Source organism: Podarcis vaucheri (assembly GCF_965113315.1).
Source record: "Podarcis vaucheri genome assembly, chromosome: 8".
Taxonomy (NCBI): Eukaryota; Metazoa; Chordata; class Lepidosauria; order Squamata; family Lacertidae; genus Podarcis; species Podarcis vaucheri.
The window spans coordinates 29,694,673-29,721,621 of record NC_138766.1 but is presented as its reverse complement, the minus strand read 5'-3'; the positions used below and the strand labels follow the sequence as shown (position 1 = coordinate 29,721,621).

At 45.6% G+C, this 26,949-nt stretch overlaps 1 protein-coding gene across 11 annotated transcripts in view; it reads left to right on the top strand.

Annotated features, from left to right (window-relative positions):
* The window catches only part of RREB1 (ras responsive element binding protein 1), a 125,796-nt gene extending 99,123 nt beyond the window's left edge, over positions 1-26,673 (top strand). For 10 of the 11 annotated variants that reach the window (XM_082234168.1, XM_082234171.1, XM_082234172.1 and 7 more), the window contains 5 exons: positions 2,429-2,618; positions 3,010-5,686; positions 11,151-11,315; positions 17,677-18,429; positions 20,692-26,673. In XM_082234168.1, coding sequence (XP_082090294.1) covers positions 2,429-2,618; positions 3,010-5,686; positions 11,151-11,315; positions 17,677-18,429; positions 20,692-21,206 — 4,300 coding nt within the window. In that variant the 3' untranslated portion in view covers positions 21,207-26,673. The remainder of the gene's footprint in view (positions 1-2,428; positions 2,619-3,009; positions 5,687-11,150; positions 11,316-17,676; positions 18,430-20,691) is intronic. The other variant, XM_082234164.1, reaches the window with a different exon arrangement.
* The last annotated feature ends 276 nt before the right edge of the window (positions 26,674-26,949 follow it).

Sequence of the window (26,949 nt, the reverse complement as noted above, 5' to 3'; positions counted from 1 at the left end):
TACCCTTTATTACAGCTGGTACTAAAGTGTTGAGAGGCCGTACAAGTGCTTATTGTTAAGCTGATTTAAGTGTATTCTGGTGCTCAGCTTGGCAATGCCAGTCCAAGAAACTGGCTTCCTGAAGCAGAGGCCAAATGGTACCTTTCCCCCTCGCGGAGTTACTATGCCCCTTGCAAGCTGTTGTCTATGGTGCCTCCCGGTTGCTACCTATCCATCTTGAAAAATAAAGGCAGGACTCTTCCTTTTACTGATGTACGGTAGTTGCTGGGGAGCAGCAATACAACTCGCCAGCTGCCTCTATGTTGGCTCCTTTTACACCACAAATAATGGCGTCCATGGTGGTCAATTAACAAGCAAATGTTGTGGACTAGTAACTTTTAAAATTTGCAAGACCACACTGGGATGAGCCGAGGTCTACTACTCCTTGAGCTGCCTGAGATTTGCTCCCAAAAGCCCTTGTTGTCCTCCCTGTCTGTTGTCCTGCAGTACCAGTGAATTATTGAGGTCAGCAGCAGGGGAAAACATGAGTTTGTTAATATTTCCCTTAGCCCTTGCCATCTTCCATGGACCCAAGTGGTTTGCTAAATAATAGTATCACTGCAGCGTGCGAATTGCAAACATTTTTGAGAAGCCCAAGTGGGGTTTGCAAATCCTGGGAGACCTTGAGAGCTGAGAGACTGCACTTACAATGACCCTCATTGTCTTTCTGGAGAGATTTAGAAACAAGGTGCGAGAGAGTAGGTGGGAGGTCTTGGGAAGAGTGGTGTGTTGAAATCAAGAGTGTCTGGCTGATACAGGCTGTTTCAAATGTTTCTGGGTGACTACTTTCCCTGGCTGGCTTTTGCTTCAGTTTTCCATCTGCAGTCATGACAACAGGTGTTGAGTGTTACTTCAAATGCTTTCTGGCCTTGCGGTGATTCTGTACTCACATTATATGAAGTAATTCCAAGATACCTTCTCTCTCTGTGAAGCGTTGCCTATAAATTTTCCCCAGGGCTCTGAATTTGCAGTGGTCTGTGTTGCAGTGGAAATGCTGTTGCAGTAATAGTAATAGTAGCAGCAGCAACAACAACAACAACAAACAACAACTACATCAGCCTGCCAGCAATGCCTGTAAAAGAAAAAAAAGTGGAAAGTGAGGTGTTCCAATGGGTTCAGGAAGCTATTTTCTTGAGAATTGCAGTGATACCAACGTGTTATGAGGATTGGACAAATCACTGAGTTGAAGCAGTTGCAGGAGGCAGCATGTTAGCATCTTCTGGAATAAGTATAAAGAAAAGGGAAATTAAAAACAAAACAAAAACAGAACTTGAAAGGCAATTGGAAAGCTTTTTGTGCTTGATAAAACTGCTTCCTGCACCCGATGGAGTCATTCTCTTTGCATTTGGACTTGTGGTGCTCACTTATTCAGTATGACAAGCAAAAATTTATGTTACAAAATAAAAATAAAAGTAAAAATGCTGTGCTTAGGAAAAACCCAGTTTCCAATTAAACATACCAGAGCACTTCCATTTACATATTGCACCAGAAGAAGAGGACTGGAAGGGGACTCCAAATGATAACCTGGAAAGTTATTTAGATAGTAAAGATTTTAAAAAATCCATATATTCCAAACCTCTGAGGAATGGTTGGCTTTCTGCCATATTTGTATTGTGTGACCAAAGAAGACACAATGGGACACAACAATCTCAAGGACTAGGGAGGGTGGGCAAGGATTTGCTGCTGGGACAAGGAACTCCAGGAGCTGGTAGTGGAATGGGGGTGAGGAGGGATTTGAGGTGTCAAAATGCCAATGACAGTCCTTTGGACATACCTACCCATTGTATGGCCTACCAAGCTGGGTTGTAGCCTACTGTTTATGCATTGTGGTCTAAGTATCTGGCCTTTGTTGAGGAGCCAGGAGTCTTACTAAGCTTGTCGATATGGCTGGTGAGCTGCCTGCAGCTTGGGTTATAAGCGGGCTGTGCTGACTTCAACTACAGAGTTTCCGGGATGTGCTTCCTTTTGATGCAACTCTGAAAATACTAACTCAAGTATGGTACATCCTTGTGTTGCATTCCCACATTGTCACCATCCCCTCACACTCTTCTCCAACACCATGGCAGTGGTACGGAGAGCTGGATCTGAGCCTCTGTGTATCGAGCCAAGGGTATATAGCTGGCAGACTTTTCCTTCTTGTAGCCTCAAAGGACTGCTGACCTTCTAAGGCTAGAAGATGGACAAGAGTAAGAAAACAGATGCAGCTTGCCCTTAGGCAAGTTGTAAAATATAAACTGTTGATTTTGGTAATGTACTGGTATTATTTGATAAGTACATAGATGAAAATAGATGGGTGTTCTGTTTTCGTTGGGGTACCCAACATTTAACCAGGTATGTGACAAGGTACTTTAAAATTCTTCATAAGTTCTTTTTCTTCTCCTCCCTCCAGGTGTGACATCTGTTGCCTTTCCTTCCGCACGCACCGGGGTTTGTTGCGGCATAATGCGGTTATTCATAAACAACTTCCAAGGGACCCACTGGGAAAGCCTTTTATTCAGAATAACCCTTCGATTCCTGCAGGCTTCCACGATTTGGGATTCACAGATTTCTCCTGCAGGAAATTTCCTCGCATTTCTCAGGTATCTGCCCCATTTGGCTTGCTTTCTTTCTTTCTTTCTTTCTTTCTTTCTTTCTTTCTTTCTTGGAACAAAGCGCTTTTTGATCTGTGATTTTAAACCTGGGCTGTTTTTATACTGTATCTGTTGTACTGAAAGGTAGTTTTCTGGTTTCCCCCCCTGAATTTATTTTCTTTGGTTGGTTCTGATCCTATTCTGTTGGGGGGCGGGGGTTCAAATAGTGTTTTGTTTGTATGCTGCTCAGGGAATATATTTGACGGGTGACTCTATAAATTCAGCAATTAATAATTGTGTACGAGGAGTATACAAGCTAGCCGCTTCAGGAGAGTAGATGTTTTCTCCTTCGCCTCTGGCTGCGTGACGTTTATTTGCGTTCTCGTGTGGTGTCTCATAGGTCTGGTGTGAAACGAACCTGCGGCGATGCATCAGTGAACATCACCGGTATGTCTGCGAGGTGTGCAACAAGGCATTCCCCATGCACTCAGCACTCAAGCTGCACGCAGAGACCCACGCCGCGGACCAGGAAAGAGACAAGCATGAACTGCCCTCGGAGGATCCGGACCGGAAAGCTTACATGGCATCCTTGGGGCTGCAGCATACCAAAGACGTTGAACCTGCCCAGCAGGAGGAGCTGGCTTCAGAGGAGGCCCAAGAAATGCAGCTCCGAACACTGAAATGTAACCTACCTCAGGAACCTGGTAGTGCTAACCAGTTGAACATGTCTCCTCTGGAGGCTGCTTCTGTGGGAGGGCCCTTCTCTGTCCTCGCCCCCACGAAAGAAAACATGAAGCTCCTGTCACTACAGCCTTTCCAGAAAGGCTTCATCATTCAGCCCGACACTAGCATTGTCGTCAAGCCCATTTCCGGCGAGCTGGCGGACATCCAGCAGATCTTGAAGATGGCTTCCTCTGCGACGCCGCCGATAAGCCTCCCGCCCCTCTCGAAGGCGCCTCCTGTCCCCTTGCAGTCCCTCTTCAAGCACATGCCTCCGCTGAAGCCAAAGCCCTTGGTGGCGCCCAGGACGGTCGTCGCAACGTCGACGCCTCCTCCGCTGGTCAGCACTCAGCAAGCCTCGCCAGGATGCATCAGCCCAAGCCTTCCTCCGGCGCCACCCAAGCCGCCCAGAACCTCCGAAGAGTCGACTTTGGCCTCTCACCTTCCTCACGGTAAAGCAGGAAACCAACCCAGCCCTTCTCCCCAGGCCAAGGCGGAGCCTTTGAGCCAGAGCGAGATGAGAACGCAGCTGGAGCAAGACAGCATCATCGAGGCCCTGCTGCCCTTGACGATGGGTGGGAAGATCAAGCAGGAGGTCATGGAGCGGGACTTCAAAGCCATGATTGCCGGGGCAGCAAGCAAGAAGGCCCCCGCCGTGAGGAAAATGACGTTCCCCTGTCACTTGTGCAAGCAGGTGTTCGCATTCTCCGGGGTCCTGAGGGCTCACATCCGCTCCCACCTGGGCATCTCCCCGTACCAGTGCAACATCTGCGACTACATTGCCGCCGACAAGGCGGCGCTGATCCGGCACCTGCGGACGCACAGCGGCGAGCGGCCGTACATCTGCAAGATCTGCCACTACCCTTTCACGGTGAAGGCCAACTGCGAGCGCCACCTGCGGAAGAAGCACCTGAAGACGACGCGGAAGGACATCGAGAAGAACATCGAGTACGTGGCCAGCAACGCGGCGGAGATGGTGGACGCCTTCTGCTCTCCGGACACGGTGTGCAAGTTTTGCGGGGAGGACCTGAAGCACTACCGAGCCCTGCGCATCCACATGCGGACGCACAGCGGTTGCCAGAAGAAGAAGCCGTTCGAGTGCAAGGAGTGCGGCACCGCCTTCTCGGCCAAGCGCAACTGCATCCACCACATCCTCAAGCAGCATTTGCACATCCAGGAGAGGGAGATCGAGAGCTACGTGCTGGCTGTGGACTGCACAGCCCCCGAGAGCCAGCCAGGCACCCTGCTTCTCGAAGACAGCGCCTACCTAGACCGCAAGCCCATCGCCCCCTTCCTGGAGTCACAGAACGGCTTCTTGAGGAGCGCCCCTTCTCACGCATCGATCAAACTCGAAAACGCAAGCAGCTTCCCTATGGAATTCGACGAGCCTCTGGACTTCTCGCAAAAGAACAAAGACCTGAACTCTGTGCTGGTGAAGCAGGAGAGCCCGTTTGGGTCTTCTGTTTACGACGGCTCTATGGAGCCCATAGACTTGTCGATCCCCAAAGCTCCAAAGAAGGAAAAGGACGACGGCGCCCCGAGTCAGGATACAAAGGAAGGGCACGAGGAGAATCTCCACAACGGCCAGCAGTCTCCTCCAGTGAACAATAACCCGGAAAACAAAGCTCCCGGACATTCCCAGCCATTGAAGGGTCCACTGCATTTGACAGTCCCAATCATTTCTCCCTCCCTCCTGGGAAATGCTGCCTTGCTCCGGCCCTTGAGGCCTAAGCCACCACCCCTCTTGCCAAAGCCCCCCGTGGCGAAAGAGCTGCCACCCCTTGCTTCCATTGCGCAGATTATTTCGTCCGTGTCGTCTGCTCCCGCTCTGTTGAAAACGGACGCCGCGGACTCTGTCCCCAAAACAGCTGCTGGCCCTGAGAAGCTGGGGGCCCCAAAACCGAAAGCAGCTCCCGCGGCTGCTGCCCAGGCGGACCCCATCGTTTCCACTGACTTGACGCCGCATGCATGCAGCCCCAACGGGCCCCAGAAGTCCACCACGTCTGGGTCTGTGAAAAAGAGAGGCCGGAAGAAAGGGGCAAAGAACAAGCTGAAGGCAAGCAGCAGCAGCAGCGTGGACCTGGAGTCGAGCGGGGAGTTCGCCAGCATAGAGAAGATGCTGGCAACCACAGACACCAATAAGTTCAGCACGTTCCTGCAGTCGACGGAGGACTTCAAAGAAGCAGCGGCTGACCCAAACGGAACCAGTGAGGAGGAGAAAGAAACGGCCGAAGACAAACTCCTGCGGGGAAAGAGAAATGCCTACTCAAATTGCTTTCAGAAAATCAACTGTCCTCATTGTCCGAGAGTTTTCCCCTGGGCGAGTTCCTTACAGCGGCACATGCTCACTCACACAGGTAAGAGAGTTTTTGTTGTGAAATGGCCTTGGGGACCCATGCAACGGATGCTTGCTGTAGAGCACATCCTTATAGATTTGGGATGGGTTGAGGGGTCATTCTGGCCTAAAGGAAATGGCCAGGATGAACCAGGTTTAGTACACAGAGCCTGGAAGGGTGCAGTGGGCTTGTTCAGAATGATGCGAGCTCTTACCCAGTTAACCATCCAGCAGGTCATCTTTGAGATAAACCTACTCAAGTTTTCAAGTGTGTGTTCATACGTTGGTGAATAGGCCAATTGTAATGACTGATGCTAGATGTATTGGATCAGCATGCATGTAATGCTACAGGAATATAAGCTTGCACAACTAAACCATGGTGCTTTGGAAACCAGGAAGGAAGTGATGGGAGTGGAGTTGGAGGCAACACACATGCAAGCTCGGGGATTGTGCCCATTCTTCCAAAAACGGCTCAGTGCCATGTGCGAACTGATCCCATAGCATCTATAAGTGCTGTTTTGGTTGAGGGCTTTCTTCTGCCCTAATGCAAAACTTGAAGGACTTCTGGAACAATGGTTTTGCTTGGGTGTTCAGTGTTCAGGATCCCCAGTTAGAAAACTGATGGGCTGGGAAACATTCCTGGCCAACTGCCTGGAGAATCCCTGCCAGTCTGGGTGGACTCTACTGGGTTAAATGGATCTTTTGGTTTAGGCTACCTGCCACACTAGTTTGAGGAAACTGCTGAAAGGGGATGAGCGGAAGGGGAGAAACAGCAGAGGGAGTGCTGCTCAGTCCTGTCCTCCCAAGTCTATATCTCTGCTTCAGATCCCCCATAGTAGCTATTCTCCCTTGTGGGATGTTCAGTGCCCTTTTCTCCACATTTATAATCCTGAGGATCAGAGAAATTTCTGGGGGAATGGTGGGATTTGGAAAAGCAAAAGAGCATCCCAATTTTTTCACTATGCCTTTACTTCTATGTGCCACCACCAAAAGTGGCTTTTCTTACCTTAAACAAGCTGTTGAGCTACCGTTTAAAAGAGCGTTTGCATGTAACACATAGTTTGGGCCTTACTATAAGCCTAATTCTTACGTCCTCTAAAATTTTAAGACTGCTTTGAATGTTGTGTTTGGCTGCAGCTCTGGCCCTCCTCTACCAATCCCCAGACACACCATAATAACCAAACAGACCTCCTTTCTTGCAGTGGATGGCCATAGTTGGTGGTTCTGTTTTCATATCTAAGCTCATGGTGTTTAGTTCAGAGGCCACAGCTGCTCTCAAAAAAGAAAGAGGCAGAGCAAAGGACAAAATAAACTTGAGCAACTATCACAGTAGCATATTTTTCTCCCACTGGTTTGCTACTGAAAACTCATTGTGCTCATGGTAGACATCTTGAAAGTGAAGTGGTGTTACCACTGAAGGATTTCAAGCATCCCTGGGGAATTTTTCTAGTTGATGGTTCTCTGGTTCCAAATAAGAAATTTGTAGTCTTTCCAGTCTGAAACAGTTGGGAAGTTTTCTCCTTCAAATGTAGCACCCTGAATACTTCCACATTTGTTGCAGGGTGCAACGGTCAACCTCTATAGAGTTTTCCACAGCACAGAGCTTACTTTTCAGAGGCATCCTAGTGAATGAGATACAGGAGCAGTCTTCTGCTCACCTGAAGCACATCTTATCCAGGTTCTTTTGGATACATGGCTTGCAAAATGCTGGGACGCTCGGGTGTGCAGATACTGGTGGCACTGCTGGGTTACCTTTTAGCTTTGCAAGGAAGGCGGGTGATGAGAGCACACTGAAGCTGTATTGCGAGAAATGAGGTAAACTTACTGTTCTCTATAGCAGTACACCGTAGTGAGGAATAGGCCTCAAAATTGTGTGTGTGGGGGGGAGATTGCATATTTCAGGTTCATGTAAACATAGCCCCTGGTTAAATTGTTGAACCCAGGGGTGCTTCTGAAATAACATGGTTGGGGATTGATATGAGCTCCTCTCCCATCACCCATGCTCACACGATTTCCCCACAGTCTATAAGCATCAGCTAACCAACTGTTAATTTTTATTTATTTATTAGGTTTACATACTGCCCTTCTTCAAAAGAATTTCAGGGCAGTTCACAAGATTAGAAATACACATAAGCAATTAAAACAAAACCAACCAACTCCCAACGACGGATTTAAAAGGCTGCAGAATATGAATCTGCCAAAGGCCTGGTTAAAGAGGAACATTTTCGTCCAGCGCCTAAAGATATATAATGAAAGCACCAGACAAATCTCCCTGGGCTGGGAGCATTCTGAAAAACGGGGAGCCTTCAGAAAACTCAGTGCATAGCATACCTATATAGCTTATTCGTTCATTGCCCTTTGCAACTTTAGTATTGACTGTTCTACTTACACATATACAGTATTCAAAGTTAGTTTTCAGATCATTAGCAACAAAATACATAGAGAGTAAAGAACATAATCCCCTCCCCCCCCCAGTCAATTCAGCTCCAGGGTAGTTGTCTCTGCATCCCCCTGCCCCCTTGGCATTGTGAACTATCAACAAAGTAAAAATAAATAAAAAAGGAGGCCTTGAGCAGTCCTGAAGAGCCTTAACTCTGCTAGCCCAGAGTCTGAAGCCACTTAGAACACCATTGGAAGTCTCCACTGGCTCTTCCCTGTGCTGTGGTTGAAGCCACCAGCACTAAAATGTTGACGAGTCATTTGCTTGTGCAACAGACTTGGGGTAGATGGGGAAGGAAGCAGATGACAAAATGTGAACTTCTGCTGCATTCCTGAGATGTGACAGCGCCCAGGGAAGATCCCCCCACAGCCGTGACATTACATTAGCAAGATGCTTTCCATGCTAACAAACGAAAGGCTGAAAAGGGAAGGGAAAAGTCCTTGCTCCTGGTGATTGCTCTTAATGGCACCCTCACTGTCTGTAGTGCAGCCCACTTCTGCCTGTATACCTGGATCTGTTGCAGAGCTCGCAAAAGAAGTATTTATTTTGTGACACGGCGTATGGAATGTATTTTTGAAGCCTGTGTGTGTGAAAACAGTGGGTGTTAGCTCATCTTGGAAATGAGCAGCGGCTGGAGTACCCTTGGGAAATTTGTCAACAGGCTTTCATGTTTTGGTGCTGTATTCTTCAGACATCACTGAAACTCATTTCACCATCTCTGATTTGCCACTTCTCTACTCAACGTATATTCTTACCCTTCTGTTCCTTTGGGTTTAAATAAAAGCAGGATTTAAGCAGTGATGAGACATTGCTGTATTCCTGTGTGAAATATATAGCTGCTTTTGATTTGCACTGGCTTTGGTCAAGTGCCACAGAGGGGGGCAGAGTTGCCTGCTGCTCCGAACTACTCCTTTGCAAAATGGAAAGTTAGCCCATTTTCACTTCAAGTATTTTCTATAGGTTTACATCAGTCATCAGCATCGATCTCTCCAATCTGAAGGAGACGTTTTTTCGCTCTTTGTTGGCAAGAGAAAGTCACTATTCGTGTAGTAAAACAAACAAAAACAACATCATGTGAACCATCCCAGAGACCTTCGGAATGGTAACCTTAAATTAGCAAGCCAGCCAACAAGTCTTCCACTTCCAGGTCTCTGCATGTTGTGGAAATGACTTAGTGTTGTTGCTTTTTTTAAAAAAAACATCACATGATCCTTTCAAGTTCAGATTCAGATTTTAAGTAGTGCAAAAGCCATGTTTTGGTGGAAGATCAATGTGACAGAAACATCCTTAAAGCCTGCCTTGTGCTTTGGAGAGGCAGTGGTAACACCCAGCCTTGGCTTTGCTATAGTAGCTGATTCCTCCGTGTCCTATTCTCTCGCCATTATTTTTTGCATCCTACTGGTGTGTAGAGATCAGGCCTGTGTCGCCACAGAGGTTGCTGTTGGCGCTGTGTTAACGTGCGAAACAGCAGACTCCCTTCCTCCTAAGGACGTTAAACTTTTTGCATCTGAAAGAGAGCTTGGCTGGGGAGATATCTGAGCTTAGGATATTTTTAATGGAGCAGAGTCATAGTTGTTCATCACATTGTGTTGAATAGTACAGAATCACGACAGCTGCACTGACATTTCAACTTGGATTCTAAAGTGTGATGAACTTGTTTGGAACGCCAGATGGCTAAAATGGGCTCTGCAAGGCGATGGCTCCTTGCAGCAGCTGGAACAGCAAGGAAGCTCCCTTATCAATAGTGTCTACCCTGAATAGCGCATGTTCCTTTAGGGTTTGCATAAACGTTTCTCTCGTCCCACCCGGTGAAGCCAGTGATTGAACCACAGGACTCCTTGAATGCAAAGCATGTGCTCTATCACTCCGCTGCTGCCCTTCCCCCAAACATGACTTGCCATGTGCTTCTCAAACATCTCCCAGAGAGAGAGAGAGAAGGGTGTCTTTGTGTTTTTGCCAGACATTTCTGTGGTGGTTAGATGTATGAAGTAGAGCACACGGAGTCCTTTCCAGCCAGCCTCTGTTTGGCATCCATAATGCATTCCCACCCTAATCCCCCTTGCTCTTCCTAAGTTCCCACCTGTTTCAGCTGTTTTCCTCTGGGTCCAGCTCATTTTGTAGCCCTGACGCCCAGTTTTGCATGTTATCTTGTCAAAAATTCACAATGTGACCAGTCTCTCTTGGTGCTGTAACATACTCTACTGGGAAAAACATCCTACAAACTATATACAGTGGTACCTCGGGTTACATACGCTTCAGGTTACAGACTCTGCTAACCCAGAAATATCACCTCAGGTTAAGAACTTTGCTTCAGGATGAGAACAGAAATCGCGCAGTGGCGGCGCAGCGGCAGCAGGAGGCCCCATTAGCTAAAGTGGTGCTTCAGGTTAAGAACAGTTTCAAGTTGAGAAGGGACCTCCGGAATGAATTAAGTACGTAACCAGAGGTACCACTGTAGAGATATGTCCAATGCAGATGTGTTTCAACACCAACAAGGGGAGGTCATCCAGTGAAGACATCTCTGCGCGATAAGTGCACTACTGCATAAACCAATCCAAAAGCAGATATTAAAATACTCCGCAGTCAGCTGGCTATGCAGTTTCTTCTGGATTCATCTGGTTAGCGCAGGATCATGGCGTCTGAAGGGCAGGCTGTGTAATACAGTAGTTAACTCTGATACAGTTGAGTTTTCTTAACCACTCGGCTTCTAAATAGTGGCTCTGCTTTTTTAAGCCCAAAAGAGCTTAAACTTGAGTCCTATTGTATTGGACACTTCTCAGGGGGCTTGAATTTCAGAGCCTTGATATTCAACCTTCCTAATTTTATTTTATATGTGAGTTGACTTAGGCCACAGCTGCAGTCTTAAAAGTGCTGTTTGGGAAGTAATTCCCCATTTCTGTTCTGGACTTCCTTCAGAGGAGGACTGAACTGCTATAAACTCAGCTGCAGTTGTGCAAAGCAAGCAGAGGGTATAGAAAGGCACGCAGGAGCTCCTGTGACACTTTAGAAAGAAGATAAATGTGTTTTTTCTCCCTGCTCCATTCAGGTCAGAAGCCCTACCCCTGTCAAAAATGTGATGCCTTCTTTTCCACCAAATCTAACTGTGAACGCCACCTCTTACGCAAACACGGAGTTGTCAACTACTGTCTGAGAAGAAACGGGCTTATCCCCCAGTCTAAAGAAAGTGATGCTGGAGCTCATGATAGCACAGGTAGCTCTTTTAGGTTGTTCCAGAATATAAAGCAAAGTCGTGTTTCTTTTTTCCTTCGGGCCCCTCAGATGAATGACTGGCTAGGTGTCACAGCAGCACAGACATGTGTGATTACAATGAAGGATGCCCTCTTTCAAGAAGATTATATCAAATCAGGCCACTGGTCCACCTAGTCCAGGGTTTCGCAAACTTGGGACTCCAGCTGTTTTTGGACTACAACTCCCATCATTCTTAGCAGGACAAGTGGTCAGGGATGATGGGGGTTGTAGTCCAAAAACAGCTAGAGACCCAAGTTTGTGGAATACTAGCCCAATACTGTCTACACTTGATCAAAGCATTTCAGCTTGCTCCTGTTCGATCACTCTTATCTTCCAGGGTGATTTAATAGCCAGGCCATCTGCCTATCACCAGTCACCACATAATTATCTTCTATCAGTGGAAAGCCAATGGTGAGATGGTCAATCCGCCATTCCTTCTCCCAGAAGTCCCCCAGTATTATTTACACTGACCGGCAGTGAGTGTTAGCCTGGGAATCTTTCCCGGCCATGCTGGGAAGTGAACTGTGCAAACTTCAAACCATCAATTTTGCATGCAAAGCAGATGCTACACTGCGCTGCAGTCCTCCTCTGTTGTAAATGCCCTCCAGCTCCTTTAAAGCCCAGTGTTTATAGGTAGAAAAGGCCCTGTGTTAAATCCTGCCCATGCTCCTCCTGACGCAACCTGCTGTTTTTTTCCAGGTGGGGCACCCAGAGCTGGAGAGAGGTAGTTTCAGAACAAGGAGGGAAGCATTCATTGTCCCCTCATTCTGGACATAGATGGCCCATCCGTGCTTCCTACGAGATCACCAGGGCTCACAATGTGTATTACACAATTGCTGTGCTTCTGTACATCCAGCTTAGCCCTAAGAAGGGAGTGGGTGCTGAGTAAATAATGACCTGATAGCACCCAGGGTAGTTGTTGTTTTCATTGTTTCTAGTTTGATTAAATAGGTTAAGCAACCTACATACTTTTTTTTTTTTACTATCGTTACAGCAAGAGAGCTTTGCCAGCGACACTGCCCTATTATGACCAAGTTCTGCAAATTGTAGTTGTGATGAAGTCTAGTTTGTTAAAATTACAGACATACAGTGGACGCTCAGGTTGCGAATGTGATCCGTGCGGGAGGCACGTTTGCAACCCGCAGCACCGCATCTGCGCACGCACGGGTCACAACTTGGCGCTTCTGTGCATGCACAAAGTGCGATTTAGCCAAAACCCAGAAGTAACCCATTCCAGTACTTCCAGGTTCAGCGCGGTGTGCAACCCGAAAATGCGCATCCTGAAGTGTCTGTAACCTGAGGTTGACTGTACTGAAAAAGGACACACTTGTGTGCTGAGGACGTTTTTGATTAGGTTTGACCCAGTTTTTGTTGAACAGCTGGTTGAACCAAAATGAAATTAAATAGCAATTGGATCTCCTGAGTTAGTCTTTGCGGCGGGGAATGTTTTGATCACAAAATATACAGCCACCTTACCAAAGATGCTCCCAGTTTAAAAGTCCAGATTGTGTAGAACTGCATCCCCAAATCATCTCTGATCATTTTTCTCGTTTCTCAGATTTGCCAATCCGTTCAGAATTTCACAGTAGTTCGAATTTTAAACTAAATTGGAATTTTCAGTTGTATGTAAATCAGATTGTTCTCATTGATTAAAACGATGTGCATGGTGCTTCCCCCCTGAATCTGAAGACATAGGACATGTTTCTAGTGATGTGCTGAATTTGCAAAAAGACTATGAAACTTCTGATGTCCCAAGAACAACAAAAAGTGTTGGTGCTTTGGTTGTGAAGTTTTTAAATTTTGCTTGGGTACCAGCTCAGCAGCTGCTAACACTGCTGTGCAGGTAAGTTCAGAACAGGTAATTTAGTAGCTTGAGGAGGGAAACCAGAGGTTTGGGGTGTGTCCTGGAATTTACCCTTATGGTTGTTTAGTTTAGGGGAAAGTTGTCTTCTCCTCCTGCCACCCCCCCCCCCGATAGGTTGGAGTTGCTTCCTATAACAGATGGCTGAATAAAGGACAGCTTGTGATGATGGTGAGGCATTTGTTACAGGTACCTCTTGAAAAATTCAGACATGAAACGAGAAAGGTCTCTTCGGTGAATCCTTCTATCTGTAAGATTCCTAGCTTACCAAAGTGTTCCACCTAGTGGATGCTGTTTGAGATTGGAGTGTGATGATGGGGAGGGGGTGGAGATCCCCAAACCAAGCTGGCTGTTCTGCAGAAATTGAAAGTTCCTATAGTGGATCTTCACTATTTTTCCCTAGGGCTGTTGCAACTTTAGGGGTCAGTGCAGCACAATACAAGTACCTTGCGTAACTTCTTTCTCATTGCTATTGCATGCATTATTTGTCTCCCTCAGTACACAGTGTGTGTGTGTGTGTGTGTGTGTGCGCGTGCGTGCGTGCGTGCATGCATTCATGCATAGAAGCAGGTGTTAACTTCGGCCTTTTCTGGTCCTCCCCGCTGCTGCTGCCCCTGGTACGTGACTGAAAGAATGAAAAACGAGTCCTTCAGAGGACCCAGAACAGTAGCTTATAACTGAAATCCCTGGAAGCTGGCATGCTTGCGTTGCGTAACTGTCAGTTATGCAAATGATATAGTCCTTTATCTCTTGCATTCATATGTAGGCATTTCAGTTAGACCTGTTTTGGAGTTTTTTAATACCTCGGAGGCTCCACCCAGTTAGTCTCTTAGCTTTCAAGGTTTTAAGTAGTGAATTCCAGTTTCTGCCCCACCCTGTAAAGAGTTCCTCCTTTAGCCATGACAAGAATGCACTGTTCACACTTTGCTTCCTAGTCAGCAGTTCTTTCACAAAAGCCAGAAGAGTTTTGCGACCCTTAAATAGGCTTACAGGGACAATACATGCAACAGCCATGTATTTTTTAGTGCAACAATAACGGTTTTTATTTTTGGAGTGTGTGCACACTAAAATAGGTCCTGCTGCTGCTGTTGTTGTCATCCATCTGTCTTGAGAGGCAATGGAGTGCACTTCCAGGGGTAAAGTCAAACTGTTGTGTTAGCAGCACCAAAGTGACTCAAGCCTGGGCAGTGTGTAAGGAAGTCCTGGACTGCCCAGGCAAGACCCCCATCTTGGACTTGCGGCTGTGGTCCAAAGGAAAGCAGAGCAATGTGTATTGCTAAATAGGTCCTCTCTTTCAAGGAAAGTCAACAAAATGTGCTAAGTGTATACTAAAAGGTGGGCAACTTCCAAGAATAGGGAGTCTAGTTGCAGGTTTATTTTTAAAACTGGTATGCCACCTAATTTTCAAGAGAGAAGGCAGCACATAGCTCACCATCCTATTTCCTAACCCCAATTAGTTCACATGGTCAGTAGTTGGTTGCTCCTGAAGCTAAGCTTGGAACACACAAAAGATAATCCAACTGGAATAATTCCCACATTCTAGTATCCGAAAATGATATTAAATACCCACTGAGAACACCATTTTATCCTTGCAACAACCTTGTAGGGTAGGTTATCCCATGGTGCAGGAATGGGAAACTTTTGGTCCTCATGATCTCATGATCTTGTTGGACTACAACAACTTCATAATCCATTGGCTATGCCTGCAGGGGCTGATGGGAGCAGGTTCCTGATCCCTGCCATAGGGTGAATAATACACGCAAGACCACCATTTGAGCATCATTGCGAGGGGGTTGGACTAGATAACCCCAGGGTTCCTCGCAGCTCTATAGTTCTATGATTCTAATGGTGATTTGAACCTGGGCTTCTCATGTCCAAACTCAGGATTGTAGCCACTGCATCCTATTGGTTCTGCTACCTGAAGCAACCAAATTTCTGGATTTCCTCCCATGCTATGACAACGGACAAAATGTGGTTGTCCCTGCAAGAGGTTCTTGATGTGGGTGGATGTGCTGCATTTTGCTTTTCTTGAGCTTAAACTACTTAGCTGTATGGATGCTGATTAAAGGAGGAGTCAGCAAAAGGGGAACTAGGAAGCTGCTGTGGTTGTAAGAAAAAATGAGAAATGCTAGCAAATAATTTGCTAGAAAGGCAAACTTGTGATTTCAAGGGGAGATTCCGGGATATTTGCCGCCAGAGACAGTTAAAAAATTATTGTGCTTTTGATTTTGATTTTTTTTGGGGGGGTGTTAATTGTTGATTTCTACAGTGTGTGTTTCTATGTAACGTGGTAAGTGATGACTCCTCTTTCTATAAAGGAAGGATAGGGTTAAAATATTCTCTCCCACTGAAAGCCACTTAATAGTTCATGTGATCAAGTATTGCTGATTTGGTTGTTTTACATACTGAATTGGCTCTTGGGCACTTCCCTGCCTTCCATTCTGTGCTGTGGGTTTTTGGGCTCATAATGCCATCTCTGGAGCTGTAACCAAACTGCTGTGATAAATTCTGAATTACAGGAATGTTGTGATGAAGCTGTTACCAATCTGCTGTGATGAATATGGTTATAATCATAACCATCTTCTCTGTCTTGTTCCTGGGGATTAGCTATGTTTGCCATTTTGTCTCAAAACACTGAACATTCCTACCTCTAAAAATGGTTAGCTCACAAATGTGTGCATTGTGGTCTTTGTGCGGTTCCACATGGCCTCTGCACCAGTCCAAGTATCCTCATTTTCTCCCATTAAACCCAACATCTTATCACCAGTCTGCTTTAAAACATCTACAGCTTGTTGATTTCTGTCCGTCTCGACCTTGAAAGTCATCTTCTTTTCCAAGGACTCTCCCTATCTTCGGTTTTGAGGTTCTCGTTCATAAATACACGCTCTGTGTGTCAGCATGAAAGGAACCTAAACATTTCTTTTTATCAAGAGTTTGTAAATCCCCCATAGTTACTCAGCAGCTATTAAGCATTCATGAGTTGAAGGCTTAGACTTGTAATCTGTAGCTTGTTAGCCTTCTTGTGCTTGTCATGTGTAGAAGGCCTTCTCAAAAACTCAGATGCATGCTAACCATACAAGGTGATTGAGTTTACTCAGGCCAATATATCAATAGATGTAATAAAAAAACTAAAGGATGCTGTGTTGGTCTGTTAAAAAACAATAGTAGCCCAAAATCCATGGTCGAACAAAACCTGTATTAGTGCCAACCAAAATGTCACAAAATAGTGAGCAAGCTTTTGAGTTCTCCAGAACTTCAGCAGGCTCAAAGCGAGCCACCAATTTTGCATTTAGTTCTTAAGAACTATAGATATGGTGTTCATCTACTGCTTTGGCTCTTCATGAGAGAAAGAGGAGGAATGGAATGGCCATTCATTGGCAGCAAAGGGGCAACAGTTTTAAAATGGTTGCCCTGATCCAATAGAAGGACAGGAAAATGCTGAAGGGATCTCGTTTCTACAGCTTTAAAGCTTTTAACAATATGTCAAGATCTACTCAACAGAAGGATGGGGCCCTCTGTGCCCCCTCCCAAATAGATACCCCATTGGGGGTACTGAACACCATTACGCCCTGCCCTGCTCTCAGGTCAGGCATGGAGGAATCCTATACAGTGGTACTTCAGGTTACAAACTCTTCAGGTTGCAAACACTTTGGGTTACAAACTCCGCTATCCCAGAAGTAGTACCTTGGGTTGAGAACTTTGCCCCAGGATGAGAACAGAAATCGCACACTGGCGGCAGCAGGAGGCCCCATTAGCAAAAGCGCGCCTCAGGTTAAGAATGGTTTTGGGTTAAGAACGGACCTTCGGAATGAATTAAGTTCGTAACCTGAGGTACCACTGTACACAAGATAGATATCCTTTCCCTCATGTTAGATCAGGGTGAGTGCATTTTGCTAACAGGTAGATCTGTCTTTAATTTTTCTTACATTTTTAGGCTTTGTCTATCTAAGCACATGCCTTTTAAAATAAAATTGCCAACTCGCCAAAAGTAAAAACATGCAGTTCGTTTTTTCTTAGTTGGAAAACAAAATGTGGCGATCCTTGTTGTTGTACGCACCAAATCTTACGCAGATACAAGTTTCTGTGTCTTCATGCTGGCTTTGTTCAGCTGTCAGCTGTACCCAAACAGTTAATCACATGGAACAGATGCTCAGGGGTGCTGTGGCAGGCACTGCCATGCTACTGTTGGGCATGTGAGTTGGGCTAAAGTGCTTTGCACCAAGGTTGGCTGTAACACTATTGATTTGACTTGGAGGTCCAAGAATAATAGCTCGTAAGTTGGTGAAAAACACACATCCAATCATGCTTTCTGATGTTATCCTTGACCAGGAATGTGTTGGACCCTGACTCAAAACAAATTTATGCGTGGGTGGCGGTGAAGTGAAACTTTTTGTGTGTGTGATGATTCCTGGTGCTTTTGATTGCTGAGGAACTTCAATGTTTCTCTTGTTTTCTCTTGCAGACAGCCAATCGGATCTGGAGAATGCAAGTGTGGGAAGTGAAGCGTTAGACTTGACCTCTGGTGAAAGAGACCACCTAGAGGAGGCCGCTGAGCTTCCAGACCCTGAGCGCAGTCCCAAAGAGGTGGAGAAGATGGACACATCTCAAGGGGAAGAAGATGCGCAAGAGAAACTCAGTGAGGATGAAGAGGGGCCAGAAGAAGACTCTGCCAGTAACAGGAGCCTTGACCTCAATTTTGCTAGCAAGCTCATGGACTTCAAGCTGGCTGAGAGCGACCAGAGCACTGGTAGCGGCATTCAGGCAGAAAAGAAGCACACCTGTGACATTTGTGGGAAGTCCTTCAAGTTCGCGGGCACTCTCAGCCGGCACAAAAAGGCTCATGAGCGTGACGACAGGAAGGATGAAAAGAGCAGCGAGGACGAAAGCAAGAGCTTCCAAGGCGGAGGCCAAGTTCCTATGGCTCAGGAGGAGGCTTCTCCTGAGCAGGAAGAGCCCACAGGAGACCTAAAGGCAGCAGAGTCTCCCATGGACGGCGAGGCCACGGGGAAGGAGAACGAGGAAAGCGAGAGCATCTCCGAGGGGGAGAGCACGGAGCGGAAGTCTTCGGAGAAGAGCGACGATGACAGGAAGCCAAAAGCCAACGGCGGGACTAAGAGCGAGTCAAAGGCAGACAAGAGGAAGAAAGTCTGCACAGTGTGCAACAAGCGATTTTGGTCTCTGCAAGACTTGACAAGGCACATGAGGTCCCATACAGGTAAGAGGGCATTATTCCCAACAGTATGACTGTGAGGAAAGGCTGTAGCCCGGCACCCAAGTACTGTGTGGAGCAGCTCCTAGGTTTGTTCCCAGCATCTCCCCTGTCTGGAAACCTAGGGAGCTGCCACCAATTTAGGCAATGCTCAACCAGGAAGGCCACTGGTTTGACTTGCCTATTTCTGTAGGCAAGCAATAGGCAGAGGAGGGAAAACAGCCTTTCATCTCCCACCTTGTATATATGGCTAGAGTGCTTCCTGTGTTTCTTTTCAAAGAGGTATTCTTGTGCTCTCTTCAACCCTTATAATATCCAGAACCCTTTAGCTGCAGCAGGTTACCCACTTTTAATTTTTTGCTGTAGTTTTTTTAAAACTGTTTTTCCCTGGCCTTCCTTTTTTAAAAAACGAAAAAATAAAATAAATTACCCAGTCTCCTTACAGCAAAGCGCAACCATCAGGAAATAGAACTCAGTTCATTCTCCCTGTGCATTACTTTATTTGCTCTTCGGTTGAAGGTTGAAAAGGAAGTGCTGATTCATGAGCTGTTGGGCTGTTTTTCGTGTTCCTAGGGCTGTATTATGCCAATTGGAAAATAAGTGAAAATTTGCTGTGTGTTTTTCCCTGAAAGAGAAGGAAGCCTGTTTATACTGCAGAGGGAAAGTGCTTTGTCACTGCTGCTGGATGCGTTTTACGAAATTTCTGCAGAAAGCACGCTAGCTTAAACGTGAAGAATGAACACCTCGTAAATCGCTCACGTTGCATGCAGCATGTCAAACTATTTTGGCCTAATTCTTGCTAAGAGCATCTCTCTAGCCATCTATTTGCAAAGTGAAAGCCCCCTTGGAAATAATCTTTTTGGGGCATTTAGCTATGCTTGTAGAGAGACTAATAATAATAATAATAATAATAATAATAATAATAATAATAATAATAATTTTTTATTATTTATACCCCGCCTATCTGGCTGAGTTTCCCAGCCACTCTGTGGCTTCCAACTGAATATTAAAAACAATACAGCATCAGACATTAAAAACTTCCCTAAACAGGGCTGCCTTCAGTTGTCTTTTAAAAGTAAAACAGTTGTTTATTGCCTTGACGTCTGCTGGGAGGGCGTTCCACAGGGCAGGCGCCACCACTGAGAAGGCCCTTTGCCTGGTTCCCTGTAGCCTCACTTCTCGTAGCAAGGGAATTGCCAGAAGGCCCTCGGCGCTGAACTTCAGTGTCCAGGCTGGATGATGGGGGTGGAGACGTTCCTTCAGGTATACTGGACCGAGGCCGTTTAGGGCTTTAAAGGTCAGCACCAACACTTTGAGTTGTGCCCAGAAATGTACTGGGAGCCAATGAAGTATGAAAATAAGTGCAGAAACACAGATCTTCAGAAAAGTAACTGGTTTTGCCAGGTTTCACTCCCAAGAGTCAGGGGTTAAGCAAGCAAATGAAAACATGGAGTACATTCAGACTATGGTCCATAGAGTTTCTTGTTTTGCTGTAAAAGCTCTTGCTTTTAGTATGCTGTGAGTGGTTAGATGGTGAACCTGCTTCCCTCCAGATGATGGGTTCCCAACTCCCATCAGTGCAAGTTTATATCGCTCAGACATCAGGGATGATGAGAGTTGCCATCAACAGCAACTGGTGGACCACAGGCTCCCCATCCCTGATCTCATTGAAATCCGATGTCCCTTTTCCTTGACAATAAACATGATCAGTTGTTATTGAAACCAACATGAGCTTCGATCCTGGCAGAATCACCTCTTCCATGGTGGGAAATCAAAGGCCACAATATTGCTGATGTTTTCATGGTCTTGACAGATGAAAAATGCAGGGTTGCCGTTTTATGAGGGGAAATATTCTAAGAAACCTAAATTTGCATTGCTATATGGCACAATCTCCTGCCAACCTAGCAGTTCGAAAGCATGTCAAAGTGCAAGTAGATAAATAGGTACCGCTCCGGCGGGATGGTAAACGACGTTTCCATGCGCTGCTCTGGTTCGCCAGAAGCGGCTTAGTCATGCTGGCCACATGACCCGGAAGCTGTATGCCGGCTCCCTCGGCCAATAAAGCGAGATGAGCGCCACAACCCTAGAGTTGGTCACGACTGGACCTAATGGTCAGGGGTCCCTTTACCTTTATGGCACAATTACTTGCCTTCTGCCAGCTGCTGCTAAATAGGTTTGTGTTACGTGGCAGACTGCATTCCAAACCTGGAAGAAAGGAAGGAAGGAGTAAGTAAGATTATAAACCTTTCTGTCTTGATTTTATCCTAGGGGAGCGACCTTACAAATGTCAAACCTGCGAACGGACCTTTACTCTGAAGCACAGCTTGGTTCGCCACCAGCGTATCCATCAGAAAGTAAAAAGTGCTAAGAACCACGAGAAGGAGAGCGACCGAGAGGACGGCCATTCTCGGGGCGAGGAAGAAAGCGAAAACGAGTCTCTTCACAGCAGCACCAACCCCATCTCTGAAAACGAGTGCGACTCGCTTGCGGGGCTCGGGAGCCATTCCCCAGTCACCAGGAGCCGCAAGGAAAGCCTTGTCAACGCCGCAAAGGAGGCCGTTTGCAAAGAAGACAAACCCACCACTGGGAATCGGACAGCAGGCTCCTGTCCTGCAGAGTCCAGCAAGAATGCCCAGAAGCAAACAGAGTCCCGAGGGAAAGGTGATCGCGGGAGCCCGTCTGGCTTCATCCAGGACTTGCTGGAGATTCACAACAAAAAATCTTCCATGAGTCACATTCTCGCCTCTGCAGAGAGTGCACCTCAGCTCTTGGGAGTCGAATGACGGCTGCAGAATCAGCAGCCGCACCCCCAGCGAACTGATCCAGCGTACACGGAATAAAGTTGACAATGCAAGCTTTTTTTCTTTTTCTTTTTTGAGATGCTGAATTGGCCTGCTGTCAATTATGCAGGAATGGGCTTGAGGGCTGGGGAATTGGTGGGAGTGGGAAGATGGCAGTCTGGATTCAGTGCCATAAGTCTTTCAGTATAAAAAAAATGCAAAAGACTACAGTTATATACTGATTTGAGTGCCTTACTACTTTATTAGGTCTTTTGGTATCATAGGTTTTTTTAAAAAAACACACATACAAACAAAAAGATGATTTAAAAAAATATTAATGAAAATTATTTGGAGAGGACCTTTTTCATTTGAGCATTAATGTTACCTTTTGTATTGGGGTGTGTGAGCTTGTTACTGTATATCTGTGATAGCCGCTTTTGTGTGTTCTCTGAGCTGGAAACAAGGAGTCACTGGGGCAAGGAAGCCCTTGGAAACTTGCAGCCGATAACTGGAAGAAGATTTTGAGAAACCCCCAACAGAGGAACTAGAAATAAGGTGTTGATTTTGTTTTCCTATTCTTGATTTGCTACTTTTCTTTTTGTACTTGCCACACGGGGGGCGGGGGGGGGGAGAGTCAAAACCAGTTCCAGGTGTAAACATGGTTGATTAAACTTGGTCCAAGCCAAAAACCAGGAAAAGCAAAATGTTCAACCTCACTGACTTCTGCTTCTCTGCCTCTCCCCTTCCGCATTCGCGATGATGATGTCCTAGCTACTGTCCTTTTGTAAAAGGCTCTTTCTGGCCCTTGTGGACTTAAAAGACTCTACAGAAAGAGTTGCATAGCGACTTAAAAAAAAAAACCTATGGAAATTATGCACCCACTTGTTATATATATATGTTTGATTTGTGCTTCAATATATTATTGTTATTTTAATATTTTATAAAAAAAAAATTTTTGTCAGTTTGCTAATCTCTGCGTTCAGCAGAAACCAATGGGCAATATTTGCCCACGGAAATCTACAACGCAGTTTGGATTGCCTGCTTAAATGTTTGTGATCTAATCTCTCCCCGACTCTCCCCGTCGGGATTGCAACTCTTCTACTGTATTTACACGGAGTCCTCTGATCTAGAGAATCAAGTGTAGGCCAACTCAAGCCCCGTTCACACAACCAGACCAGATAGACTGAACGAGTGTTGCAGGGAGGGAGAGAGTGGGATTGTAAGGGGGGGGAGCACCACTTGTGCCCTATGCTCATACACATTGTACATGTGTGTGTATGTGTCATTTTATTTTTCAATTGCAGGATCCCTGGTTGTATGGACAAGTCCACATGCACCCAGGTGGCATGACTGTAGGGTTGTTCACATGGTTATCTGAGCACTGCTGCCATCCCACTCCCTCCTTCCCGCTGTGTATTCAGTTTATCCAAGTTGGTTGCATTGACAAGGCCTAAGCCGTTCTTGAAGTTGCACGGGGCGTGGGCAGGGGGCATTTCATGGGTGAACAGTTCATTGCGAGTTAGTGAAAAGGAGAAGGATTGATGGAATTAGCAGCAGGCTGGCGTGGAGAGAAATGCGAGGGGCAAGGAGGCCCTCCAAATTGCATGAGGAAGGCACTGCAGGATTCTGTGAAGTTGACGTTGTTTGAAACTGCAATAGTTGCGTTATCATTTTTTTTTACGTTAATGAGCACGATGATTCAGTCTTCCAGATTAAATGTATAGAAAAGAAAATTGCAAGCCTTAAATGATGCCGCTACCTTACTGTGCTTTAAAGCAAAATAAAGAAAATACTACCGGCGATAAAACTAGGGATTGACAAAATAAATTTCCTTCCCAAAATTTTCCATGAAGTTGGGAGCCAGGATTAGACTGCATATCCTGTTGCTGGCAGCAGGAGCCATTGCAAGTCAACCACATTAGGACTGTGACCCGCAGACCAGTTAAGCTGGCATGCTGCGATGTAAGCTTTATTTTCACCCTGAACCTATTTATTTAGAGGGAGAGAAACAATCCATTAGTTTGAACTTCCTTCTCTTGAATCACATGATCAAGATTACCTGCGTTGTCACATTCCTTCATTTGCATTTAAAGATACAGACACAGAGTTGGATTTAAATTGTGCCTCTCGGTCACATTGCTGCCATCAGGCTCTGCAGAATGGCTCTCTCAAATACATTTCATGAGTTTTCCGAGGTCTGTGTGTCATGCTCTGTATTCGACCTTTCCAGCTTGATGGAAGCACACATCTTTGGATGGTTTCACCAATTCTGTAGCTTCCTTTTTTAAAATGTTGGGAAGTAACATGGGGCTCGTCCCTCAGTTCCATTGGCTGTGAGCAGTTCTCACACATTGACTTCCCATCTCTCCTGTAAGAACGGAGCCTTTGGAAGCAGGCAATGGAACTGTAGGTGTGCGAACCTTCAGAACTGAAAACGGAACAGAACCAACTTCTGTAGGATGGGCTCTGCTGGGTTTTACCTGTAGTCTGCAGCAGGCTGTTCACCCGATTAGACCCAAGTATTCTTGTTCAGATTGACTTGTGGATCAAGCATAAGCATTCTGCCGCAGTAGCTGGGCATTGTGCAGAAAGCTCTGGAGCAGGGTTTCCCAAATTTGGGTCTCTCCAGCTGCTGTTGGACTACAACTCCCATCATGCCTAGTTAGCAGGACCAGTGGTCAAGGATGATGGGAATTGTAGTCCAAAAACAGCTAGAGACCCAAGTTTGGGAAACGATGCTCTGGATGGTATCCAACTAAGTCACACTCAAATGAGACCCGCTGAAATCGGTGGACTTCAGTCAGTCATGGTTCACTTCAGTCCCACTAATTTCAGTGCGTCTTAAGAGTAGAATTAGTTGGATACCAGACTTGCCCCTTAGTCTTCTGGGGTAAGAGGAAAGTAAAGTGTTTCTGGAGCCCCTGCTGTTTTCCTTCCCTGGGCCTCTTTTTCTTCTTTTTCTTCACACTGCTAACCTATCCTGCCCTCAGTGAGGCTCCGTACCTCAAGTGAGCTTGCACAGCCGCACCCCGGTATTCAGTCTGGCAATTGGAAAGACAAAACCCAACACCGATTATCTTTAAATGTCTGCTGCTTCTTAGCACTTCGAATCAGACTGCACAGGAAGAGGGTAGAAATTCTGAGTTGAAAATAGTAAATATATAATAAGAAGCAAGGGGAATGGTGTTGAGGTATAGATAAGGTTTTGTTGTCATTTTTTTAAAAAAATGTTTTGAAACCATTCCTCCAGATTAGTAGAAAATCAGTACCAATGATTCTTTTTACAAAATCCCTCTGTTAAATGAGTCTTTTCATCAAAGCCAATTTAATGCATCCCTTAATTTTTAATTGCTATTATATTATTATTATATTATAATTATTATTTGGGGGTATTTTTGTTCTTGGGCTGGTTTTTTAAAATATATATATATATATATAAATTTGCAGCTCTCCACATTAAACTGCGCAATACTGTGGGGGAGAAGCCATTAACTAAACCAGGACTGTCAAAAACTGCTCCCATCCCACCCCAGACTGTGTGGGTCATTCCACGGACATGCCAAGTCTCCTTGCAGGCCAATTCACATGGTTTCTGTCTTTTGGGGGTGGGTGGGTGCAGGTTTGACAGACGTGAACTAAACTCTATGCTGCAGGAATAATGTGGCAAATATTTTCCCAGCACCCTGCCGGGACATCTGCTAGCAATAATCACTATTGATTTAAAGCTTTATTTAGCCTTTATCTATATCCTAGTAGATTATAAAATCTTGCCACATTTTATTGATGTTTTTATTAGTCGCGTTTGATGGAGGAAGAAAACCCCTCTGTTCTTGTTTCCCTCTCCCTTTTGTTGATTTGCTCCCCTCCATCTTCCTCACATTCACAACCCCCCCTATATTAAACTGTGAAATTTATAACGTGTTTAAACTATGGGTGAATCTTAGGCTTAGTTTTGCATGTTCAGCTAATTCGTCTCTACATCTTCCTTTTTTGGTTTTTTTTTTGATTCCCTCCCCACCTCCTCTTCTCTCAGGGCTTTTTAAAACAACATGTCCCCCCCCTCCACCCCTTTCTGAAATTCTCTTGTTGGATTTGCAATGGAGCAAATTCTGAAAATTCAAATCACTACAATATGCACCTGACTGTGAAAGCAATACATACGGAAGAACGGAAACAAGGTTTAAAAGAGGCAGTTGACGTTTGCAGCTGTAATGGCATAGCCCAGGCTTTCCCTGGCTTTGCAACCTCAAGATCCTTTGGATGGCAGCCTCCACCTGCCCCAGCCAGCCTGACCAATGGTCAGGGCTGGTGGAAATTCTAGTCAAAAACCTCTGGAGGGCAGCAGATTGGGGAAGGCTGACATAGTTCATCTGGAGCTAGCTCTTCTGCTGATTTAATTCCAGCTTCCCAATGATTTATAGAGTCTTTTATCTTCTAGCACCCAAACCCCCAATTCTCCCATCACCCTAGAGCAGACACTGGAGTTGCCTCCATGTCCCACGATGAGTCTCTTGTGTTGCTACCCCCTGTGTTGGTTGGATCATGAAACTGTGGTGAGATGATTTGTGAGGACAGAGCAGGACACTTGGAGTAGATCCACTAGTGCAGGCATGGGGAACCTGCAGCCCTCCCAGGTGCGTTGGGGCTGCAGCTCCCATTCTCCCTGACAGTTGGCCATGCTGAGTGGTGCTGATGTGAGCTGGAATCCAGGAAGATTTTGAGGGGGCGCCAGGTTTGTCATCCTTGTTCTAGCCCCTCGAAGCAATTAAGGGGAAAGGTCCTGGAAAGGAAATAAGGTGTATACACTGAGGTGTTGTGGTAAATCCTTGCCTTGTTTCTTTTAGCCCCAGGTAACGTCATAATAGTTTTGAGGAGCCAACTTGTCCATTGCAGGTTCTCCCCCTTGCACTGTCCCTGGGCTGTTTCAGTCAAGTTTCGCTAGAGATGTCTTTTTTGTCCCTCCCCCCTTGTCCCCTCGAGAAGGAAGTTCAATCGTTAAACTTTCAGCCTGTGCAAGGAAACAACAATTAGTGTGTAGAATCCACATGCAGATATATATATATATATAATTTTTTTTCCTAAAGGGAACTTCTTAAAAAAAACACTGCTGCTACAAGTTATGTACAAGACTGGTTTATGCCACATGAACAGAGAATCACGCGTTTTGTTTGGTCGTTTCTATTCCTCTTCTCATTCAGTTGTACGTTACTTCCAAATTCAACATGATGAAAGTAATTGCTGTTCTGTATCAAAAATCTTCGCAATAAAATGTTATATTTAAAAAAACAACAACAACCTTGGAGGTCGCAAAATATGCGTTAATTCTTTTTTTGGGGGGTGTTGTATGTGATTATATTTTAATCCAGTGTGTTGCAAGTGACATTTCTAAATGAAGCATGTGCTGAGGGGTAGTTCACATTTCTTTCTGTCCTGCCAACTGCAGCTAAGTAAATTTTCTCCCAAACATAAATACCGTATGTGTGTTTCACTACTAATTTCCAGTGAAGCTGCAGTGTTAGTCTGTTGCATCAAAATCAACAACAGTGTGCTGTGTGGCACCTTTAAAGGCTAGCAACTTTTGTAATGGTGTAAACTTTAATGGGCTAGAGTACATCTAATGAAGTAGACTTTAGCCCATGAAAGGATTATACCATTATAAAAAAAATGAGTTACGGTTTTTCGGTTTTGCGTTGCTTTGCTAGACGAATTTCCCTATGGGCTTGCTTCGCAAGATGAAAACGTCTTG